Below are 9,901 nucleotides of genomic sequence, written 5' to 3'. Positions count from 1 at the left end.
GGACGGATATTTGTGGTTCCTGAACAATTTGCTAAAAATATAAGTGGTGATAGCAACAGAGCCCCCATTGGCGGAGATGGGGGCGGACCCACACTTTATTGGATTGCAGTGTCCATTCAGCGACTAAAGCGAGTTGACTTTACCAAGGGACTTGTGGGAAATGGTGTTCTTGTCAATAAATATTTTTTTTGTACGTTGTATGCTCAACCATGATTATTGCGGTTTTGTGCATTCACACTATTCATTAATTCGATTTTTTATGATTTATTTCCCCTCTCTGAAATCAGTGAAGTACAAATAAAAAAACAACATTTTTCTGAAACACACAGAAGCACATACTAAAATGGTCAAAAGGTTCAACAGCCCATCTAATGCATTTTCAGTAAAAAACTGAATATTGGTGTTACATTAGCCTGATTCAAAATAATGTTTTGAAATTAAGGTTTTATATATTTTTTAGTTTCACACATCTGTAATGGACACAGAATTATAAAAAAATCACAAATATAAAAATGCCACATATTTCCATTTCAATAATAATAATATTTGGATGTACTTAATTTTCATTTATTTTTCTTTGATGCTCTTTAATCTAGTGACGTCACATCAGGGCGACACTCATCTTTGTCAGTGAACAAAATGGCGTCTTACTGTTTGACTGTCACAAGACTGCGGGTAAGAACATCTTGTTTTGCTTTTACAGAGATTCTAACTGTCCTGTCTTTAAGTGTATTTGTCGAAGCCAACGGGTCCCGCCTCTTCCTTCGTTTGTCGCTTTGAGTCGAGCGCCAGCGGAAGCCACGTCGAGCAGAGTCCGCTTCTTTCCGCCGCTGTCAGGTCACCGCGTCCCAGCGTGACTCCTGCTCAGCGGTTATAACCCAAGCCCGACCAACAACAACAACAAATATCAAACCTTGTTGTTGTTGACAACAGCACCAAGTCAGTCAGTATCACCTGAACAGTGGCTTGTAAAGTGACCCAAATGCTGTAATGTTTGCAAGGTGATCGCAAGGTTACGGACTTTTCTCCGGTGCAGGTGCTCAGACCTGAACTTCTGGCCCCGTGTTGGGTCGTGTGTCATTTCAGACCGCGTGAGACGGCTACACGACTGGTTCCGTTGGGTTTTTGATAGGCAATTCATTAATCCATCTGTTGGATATTACAGAACGTTATTTAACCAGCAGGTCATACTCAGCGTTTTTATTACCACAAATACACTGTTAGCAGCTAATTAGCAGCTAATTCGTCAAAGTACTTAAATGTTACTTCAGGCACAGAAACTGTTGCCATTCCAGGCTGTTTTACATTCGCCAGCCACAACTTTAAAACCACCTTCTAGTTTTGTGTTGCAACAACAGCTGTGATCCATTGATGCATTGATGCGGAGTCCTCTGAAGGCTTCCTGGGCAGCACCTAAGGCACCTTGCCTTAGCTTCCATTTCCTTCCATTGCTCTACAGTCCAGTTCTAACGCTCACATCTCGATGGGTATAATCAACATGGGTGTAACTAACCTGCAGCTAAACGGTTTCATAGTGTGTTCATCAGTTTAGGGTTAGATCAGGTGCATGTAATGTATTTATGAAGGTGATGATTTTGTTCAAACTGTATTAAATAGACGATTGAACTGTACAATCTGTTGGACTTTCTGTTATTTTCTCCACCGAGTTCAAGTCAGTTCAAGTGGGAGGATGGTCTGAATAACACCTCTTGGTTCATTCAAGTTCTATACTGTAACCTTCAAAATGGCACCATATGTGTTGTTGTTGCTGTTGTTGTACATACACTCATGATGATTAGTCTGGTTTTGAAAATAAGACAACAATAGTGGCTACACACAAAAGCCACAGTCTAATTCTTTAGTGTGATGCTGTCCGAACAGTCTGCTCAGCCCTTAGATATTAGCAATTTACAGCAGTGCTTCTCACGACGGTGAAGTAAATGAATTCACAAAAAGAGTCATTAAATCGTTTGTAATTGACCGCATTTACAGACCATTAGCTGAACTGGTTCCAGTGCTCATTGCAGAGACACATTGTAGAATCATGACTAACAGTGTGGGGCTCTTTACAATCCAGTCAGTGCCTTGGTTTCTCAGTAACAGCCAGTGGGTGAGGAAACCCACTGCAATATGAGCCTGTAAACCTTCCTCTGGGCACGAGCTTGTTGAAAAGAAGGAATCTGAAAGATCTCCTACCATCGTTTATGACTAATGGTTTGATTTAATCTGAATATCTATGTCACCTTTCATCTCTGCATTGTTACAGGCAACATTCTTCCAGTACAAGATTATATTTTAACTTGTCCCCATCTCGTCCCACGTCCCTGTTGATTTGAACTTCGGTAGCCTGTCTTGTACAAGTTATTGTTTCACGCGAGTCGCCCAAGCCTTCACATAAAACTTGTTTATAGTGCAATTTCTGTAAATTGTCTCCATCGTTCTCCTGGTCAAGCTGGCCCTTGGAACCGGAGCGCGGCGATTTCATGTCAGTGCAGTCTTCAGTGCCAAGGCCAAGGTGGCCATGAGCCGCTTTGAGCCCAGCTCCAGCGTCAACTACGAGAAGCTGCACGACAACATCAGCGTTGTACGTAGGAGGTCAGTCACTTCCTTTCTTAGAAATACACAGACTTTCACAGTAAATATTGTGGTATTTACAGTGTTGACTAGTCAGGGCCAGCGGTGCCCAGGGCATACGGTTGGGTGTCACTGGAGGTCTTAATTTATCAGCACAGAGTGAGACGCTGGGGTTAAACCTTATGAGTTAAATAGCTAGTTTGTAGCATTTTTTTAGTTGATGTTAAGTCAAGCAGAGTTTTCAGTTGTGTGATTGTATAAATGTTTAGCTTGAGGTAATATTTACTACATCCTTCCGCTCTTCCAACCCCACCAGGCTCAACAGACCTCTCACTCTTTCAGAGAAGATCGTCTACGGCCACCTGGATGACCCAGCAGGGCAGGAGATCGACCGCTGGCCGCACCTACCTGCGCCTCAGACCAGACCGCGTGGCCATGCAGGACGCCACAGCGCAGATGGCCATGCTCCAGTTCATCAGCAGCGGTCTGCCCAGAGTGGCGGTTCCCTCCACCATCCACTGCGATCACCTGATTGAAGCTCAGATCGGAGGGGCTCAGGACCTGCAGAGGGCAAAGGTGACTTAGAGAAAAGAGTTTGACGGCTTTTTACATACTGTCTGTACAACGTCATTGCACATCACCTCTTTTGTTACTGTGTTCATCTAATGCCAGCCTACCCCTAACAAACGTCCTGATTTCTCTGTCATTGCTCTGAACACAGGAGGTCAACCATGAAGTTTACAACTTTCTTGCAACTGCTGCAGCGAAATATGGAGTGGGCTTCTGGAAACCAGGCTCAGGGATCATCCATCAGGTGAAGCACGCTGATTCGTAGTGATGCTATAAATGTCATGGTATGAGTTACCAGAGAGTTAGTCAGAGATAATAATGTCACAAACACTCTTCATGCCATTAAGCTCAAACCTTCACACTGCTGCAGTGAATCAGCTCCCAGTTCAATGCAGCGTTTACAGGCCAGAGTGGGGGTCGATTCACAACAGAGCAGTCCATCTGAAACAGAACACTGGATACCAGGAGACGATCGCGTTACTGACTGTTCGCCTCTCCTTTGGACAGATCATCCTGGAGAACTACGCTTATCCGGGTGTGATGCTGATTGGTACAGACTCCCACACTCCTAATGGTGGCGGCCTGGGGAGCATCTGTATTGGAGTGGGTGGAGCAGATGCTGTGGATGTCATGGCTGGAATCCCGTGGGAACTCAAGTGTCCCAAAGTGAGTTGGAGTTTGCTCAGATATCTGTGGATGTGCTTCTCTTTTTGTTTACGTGTGTTTGTGTCTTCCAGGTGATTGGGGTGAGGCTGACTGGAACCCTGTCTGGCTGGACCTCTCCCAAAGATGTCATCCTGAAGGTGGCTGGCATCCTGACTGTGAAGGGTGGCACTGGAGCCATCGTGGAGTATTTTGGGCCCGGAGTTGATTCCATCTCATGCACTGGTGAGGACTAGATCATCTGCAGTAAGATATTAGTGATGAATTTTGCTCCTGAAGTGAAGTCCCCACCTTGATTTGTCAGGAATGGCCACTATCTGTAACATGGGTGCTGAGATCGGAGCCACCACTTCTGTTTTTCCCTACAACCACCGCATGAGGACATACCTGGAGAAAACCGGCCGTGGAGGTCAGTCTCTTTCTGTGAGGCTCCTCTTTTTTTTTTCTTTTTTGCTGTGCTCTGCATCTAACATGGTCTCCTTCACTTTTTCTCAGAGATCGCTTCTGTGGCTGATCAGTTCAAAGACGACTTGGTCCCAGATAAGGACTGTGAATATGACCAGACCATAGACATCAACCTGAGTGAGGCGAGTTTAAACAAAAGAAAAGCTGTTATCAGTCTGTACTATGGCACCAGACATCATCTTATCATCTGAAGGGTTTCATTCTGTGCTGTCTGCCTCCCCCTCAAACAGCTGAAGCCCCACATCAACGGCCCGTTCACCCCCGACCTGGCCCACCCTGTGTCTGAGATTGGAGCAGTAGCCAAGAAGAACGGTTGGCCCCTGGAGGTTAAAGTTGGTCAGTATCAGTGACACGGACGTATAACCTTTGAATTTTTAATATCTAGAATGCTTAGTCTAGTGAAATCTGATGTTACTTCCTTTGTTCATACTTGCTGCATTATTGTCTGGATATGAACGGATGATGTTACAGCTCTGACTTACCAGAACGAGGACTGATTGCAGCTGAATTCCAGTTATTGACAGATGGAGTATAATGACGATGATTGAGACGTATAATATACGCAAGCTTGTCTTTTGTCTCCGCTTCTCTTCTACAGTTTTCTTCCCGTTTCATATGCAAGATTTTGTATAAGTTCTTTCAGTGTGTCACTGTAACTGTACACTGCGTTACATGAGTTTCCTCCTTCTCTTCTTACAAACTTGCCTCTTGCAGGTCTGATCGGCAGCTGCACCAACTCCAGCTACGAGGACATGGGCAGAGCCGCCTCTCTGGCCAAGCAGGCGCTGGATAAAGGTCTGAAGTGTAAGGCCCAGTTCACTGTCACTCCTGGCTCTGAGCAGATTCGCGCCACTATTCAGCGAGATGGATATGTGAGTCAGTCGCAACTCGCATCATACCTGGTCAACATAAAATTCGTATGTGCATTTGCTGTAATATTTTATTCACATTCACATTCATGCTGACTCTGTTCCAGGCCAAGGTTCTGAGTGATGTTGGTGGAGTGGTACTCGCCAACGCTTGTGGACCCTGCATTGGACAGTGGGACAGGTTGGCCTGTTAAGATTATTACATGCAAGGGACTGCGTCTGAGTGACTCTGGTTTAATGTGCGCCGTGTTCTGTTGGACCTCTAGGAAGGACGTGAAGAAGGGAGAGAAGAATACAATCGTCACATCCTTCAACAGGAACTTCACTGCTAGGAATGACGCCAACCCAGCCACTCACGCCTTTGTCACCTCCCCTGAGGTATGAAGCATCGAAGGTCACCGATTCAAACTGACACGTAGTTCAGACTCACAGTGGTGAACGTTGTGTAAGTGAGGACTGTTGACATTTCACTGTCACCTTTGACTAATCGTTATGTAATTCCATCTAGATCGTTACTGCTCTGGCTCTCGCCGGGACGCTCAACTTTAACCCTGAGACGGACTACCTGACTGCTCCTAGTGGAGAGAAGTTCAAACTGAAACCCCCCACCGGGGATGAGCTCCCCTCCAGGGACTTTGACCCAGGCCAGGACACCTACCAGCACCCCCCGGCCGACGGCAGCTCCGTTCAGGTGAGCTCCATTTAACACCAAGGGGCTAAAATGTGGTTGATCTGGAAGTTGTCTTTGGAAGAAGCTTTAAAGTTATTTATTTCCAGGTGGATGTGAATCCGTCCAGCAACCGTCTTCAGCTGCTGGAGCCCTTTGATAAGTGGCACGGGAAAGACCTGGAGGACATGAGGATCCTCATCAAGGTGAGCAGGACAAAGAAGAATCATGGGGCCGACGTGCACTGAGGCAAAGCTACCGTCTTTCCTCTATATCTGCTGCTGCTCTGGTGCAGGTGAAGGGGAAGTGCACCACCGACCACATCAGTGCTGCTGGACCCTGGCTGAAGTTCCGTGGCCACCTAGACAACATCTCCAATAACTTGCTGATCGGTGCGGTCAACATTGAGAACGACGCTGTGAACAAAGTGAAGAACCAGCTGACGGCCGAGTACGGAGGAGTCCCTGATGTGGCCCGACACTACAAGGTGAGCGGCTCTGCACTGAGGCAGTAGCTGCTCATGTTCAGCTTCTTCACACTGGGCAGCAGTTGAATCCCCCGTGGTGTTGTTTAACTGTGTGAATCAGGCCAGTGGAGAGAACTGGGTGGTGGTTGGAGATGAGAACTACGGAGAAGGGTCCAGCAGAGAGCACGCCGCTCTGGAGCCGCGTCACCTGGGCGGACGAGCCATCATCGTTAAGAGCTTCGCCAGAATCCACGGTCAGGATCCGTCTACTCACATTTCACAAACCTATCGGCAGTTTCAGATTGATCGGACTCACACTCAGCTAGTTGCTATCCTTTATGAAGCACACAAGCCAGTGGAGGGTACCAGGTGTTTGAGCTGTGTCTGGCATGTTCTGCCTGGCCAAAGCTGTTGTAATTACTGTCTGTTAGTGCCATGAGTAGATGAGCCTGTCTGATCTGAGGAAGGGTCTCTCCATTTGTGTTTCCAGAAGCTCTGACTTTTACTGAACCATGAAAAGCTTTCAGCGTCCTCTGGTCTTGAGATTAAAGGATTTCGCACAGCTTGGGTTTTTGTAAATGCTTGTAATGAAGGATGCTGAGAAGCACATAGTATTATTGACCCCCCTCCAAGCTCTTGAGTTTCCATGTAACAGATACACTGGTGTCACACTGAGCTCCTCTCTGGTTACCTGATGGAGGTGCAGTCAGTACCGTGCGTTCTTCCTCTTGACAGAGACCAACCTGAAGAAGCAGGGCCTGCTGCCTCTGACATTCTCTGACCCTCAGGACTACGACAGAATTCGCCCCGATGATAAGATTTCAATCACCGGGCTGAAATCCTTCGCTCCTGGCAAGGTGAGCTGAACCTGACCTGCCTAATGTCTCCTTATAATACTGGACACTGGTTAAAAGGCAGTATTGAGCAAGGTTGTTTCTCCGTTATGGTCCTGCAGCCCCTGACGGCAGTAATCAAACACAGTGACGGCAGCCAGGACTCCATCTCTCTGAACCACACCTTCAACGAGACGCAGATCGAGTGGTTCAGGGCCGGATCCGCCCTCAACCGGATGAAGGAGCTGCAGTGAACGGCGGTTCTGTGGGGGCAGAACGCTGGGATGAAGAAGGAACACACTCACACCCACGCTCGATGTCGCTGTACAGATGAAAAGCGCACACATACACACAGGCTTACTGTAGAAACACTCCGTCCACAGGCACATAACCCACCTCAGTGTGTCTGTCACGCCTCAGATGTAAAACATGTCATGTACTTTGTGAATTGTGAATTGTAGCACAGATGCTCATTGTTGCTCTTTTGTTTTCCATCAGAATCTCATTTTTGCCACTAAACATCAAACAAGCATTATTCATCTTTACTGTAAAGGAAACCAATCCGGTTCCGACCCTGTAGATCCAACTTGTTTTTAAAATCGTAATCTATCTCCAGACATTTCTCCATCAAACCTCTTTTAACATGGTTCCATCCTAACAGCTCAATAAGCTCAGGTGAATGTACCGTTCCTCCTTTTTAAATACAGCACACACACCAAATGGCGTTAACCTCCGCTTCTCCAGCTCAGAGGCGTTTTGCCCCTTATCACAGTAACAAACCCACACATGACTCCTTCTGCACTCCCTGCTCTCGCTATAAGAACCTTCCTGTATGACGCAGTTAGTCGTAGCTTTGCTGTTTTCCTGTGTGTGTGTGTGTGTGTGTGTGTGTGTGTGTGTGTGTGTGTGTGTGTGTGTGTGTGTGTGTGTGTGTGTGTGTGTGTGTGTGTGTGTGTGTGTGTGTGTGTGTGTGTGTGTGTGTGTGTGTGTGTGTGAGAGAGAGAGAGAGACAGAGAACGAGAACGAGAACGAGAACGAGAACGTTTCATCAGAGTAACATCTGTGTTTGCAGCTCTCTGCCCCTCTTGGCTTGTCTCCTTTTGTATTCACCAGGCTTCCTCATGCAGCACAAACCACAACCTGCTGTTAGTCAAACAGTCCAGGCAGTAGAGCTCTGCCTTGTCTTGTCCCAGTAGAAACCTCTAGAGCTCAGCACATAATCCTGTTCAGTTTATGCTCTGTTGCCACGTGAAGCTGTAAGGACACATGACGGTCCAGTGTTTGTCTTCTTACACAAACTAACGCACAATCTAGTGTACAGACGTCTGGACACTAGATTGCTCTCACTAGCTACAGTGAGAACCGTAGTGGTGGTGAGCTTTGCCATGCCACAGAGCGCGGTGTGTTTCTGTAGATACGAATTGTGATTTTGATTATTAATACACACGTTCTCAGACAGATGAAAGATTTGGATCCAGTGTTGTTGTGTTGCTAAGCTGAGTGGGATCCAGCCTCACCCTCACATGCACTATGTCTACCCACTGTTTGGAGTCGTTGCTGCTGTGTTTTCTGTGAGCGCGCCGGGTCCTGGTCCTCTGGGTCATTTAAGAACCCGTCGCTCCTAATGCTGCTGCCACAGAGGTAAATCTGTTTGTAAGGGAGACCAGTGTGTGCTTCAAGTCTTTGAAAGAGTCACTGAGTTTGGATCCATGTGCAGATAATGTGATACTTTGTGAAGGGGTGTGTAAATAAAAGTCAATATATGGATGTAGATACACAGATCAAATGCTGCATGCTGCCGGAGGACCGGACAGCGGTTCAGTTTGACCTCCTGTAACATAACGTCGTGATATCGCTCCTCTGTGGTCTTAGGGAAACTAAATCTCCACTTTCAGTTTGGACCAGCTGACACATGGATCCAGGCTAAAATTAAACCCGGACGCTGAACTGTGTCTGTCTGGGAGCCAGAAACAGCTGCTGATTGTAGGAAGGCTGCTGCTGTGAAGCTTTTTCATTTTTTTTGCTGTGTTGCATTCATTTCAGGAGACAGAGACAATTTGAGAAAGCAGCCGTCTACCTAGAATATAAATGATTCCATACAGAGCTGCCGACACTTTAAGAATCATCACAAACTGTTTTGCTCCCTCATGAAGGTCATCACTCTCTCGTTGAAGAGAATCGTATTTGCTGCCAAAGATGCCTGAAGAAATTCATCATTATGTAGAGACGTTGGTTAAAATCTCCCAGTTCCACAGTTTTGATAATCATTTGATTTTGCACAGATCATTTTATTCCGTGGATCAACTACATCATAATTTACATTCTTTCTGCACATTATAAGCATTAAATCTGCTTGTGAAACAGATGGAACTGACGGAAGCTAAAGCGTGGGTCTTCTTAGGTTCAGGTCTTTGAGTTCCTGATGCTGGTGTTGTGGTTTTTACTCCAGGCTTCCCTACGACCAGTCCTTCATTTGTTCAGACACAGCTTTTAAAAGTCGTTATACAGATCATTCCGCTCACACTCCTGTTTCAGAATGCAGCTTGATTTTTGGTTTTGGTTTTTTGAAATGTCTGCAGTTTTGTAGCTTTGGAGATTAATCAATATCATATAAAAATGGTTATATGAGAATATATATAATAAGATTAATAAAGATAATACAATTCTGAATTGTTTGATCTTTTCTTTGTGTAAACAAAAGCTGTAGTTTAAGTGTATATTTGTTTCTTATTACTCATTTTTGTGTCGTGTTGGTGTTGATCAGAAGCGGACTAAATTTGGCTCATTGAGTTTT

At 45.9% G+C, this 9,901-nt stretch overlaps 1 protein-coding gene across 1 annotated transcript; it reads left to right on the top strand.

The window, feature by feature from the left end:
• Window positions 1–524: 524 nt before the first annotated feature.
• Window positions 525–9,777, top strand: LOC114860162 (aconitate hydratase, mitochondrial-like). Its single transcript, XM_029158545.3, is given in 19 exon segments — window positions 525–675; window positions 2,453–2,595; window positions 2,891–2,969; window positions 2,971–3,150; window positions 3,296–3,388; window positions 3,652–3,810; window positions 3,882–4,032; window positions 4,112–4,216; window positions 4,303–4,394; window positions 4,503–4,608; window positions 4,987–5,144; window positions 5,249–5,322; window positions 5,408–5,519; window positions 5,650–5,832; window positions 5,919–6,014; window positions 6,104–6,295; window positions 6,396–6,528; window positions 7,010–7,131; window positions 7,230–9,777. Coding segments are annotated over 19 exon segments (2,346 nt in total). The 5' UTR covers window positions 525–639; the 3' UTR covers window positions 7,362–9,777.
• The last annotated feature ends 124 nt before the right edge of the window (window positions 9,778–9,901 follow it).

Source organism: Betta splendens, chromosome 8 (assembly GCF_900634795.4).
Source record: "Betta splendens chromosome 8, fBetSpl5.4, whole genome shotgun sequence".
Classification (NCBI taxonomy): Eukaryota; Metazoa; Chordata; class Actinopteri; order Anabantiformes; family Osphronemidae; genus Betta; species Betta splendens.
The sequence above is the reverse complement of the archived record's forward strand: the minus strand, read 5'-3'. Positions and strand labels throughout refer to the sequence as shown.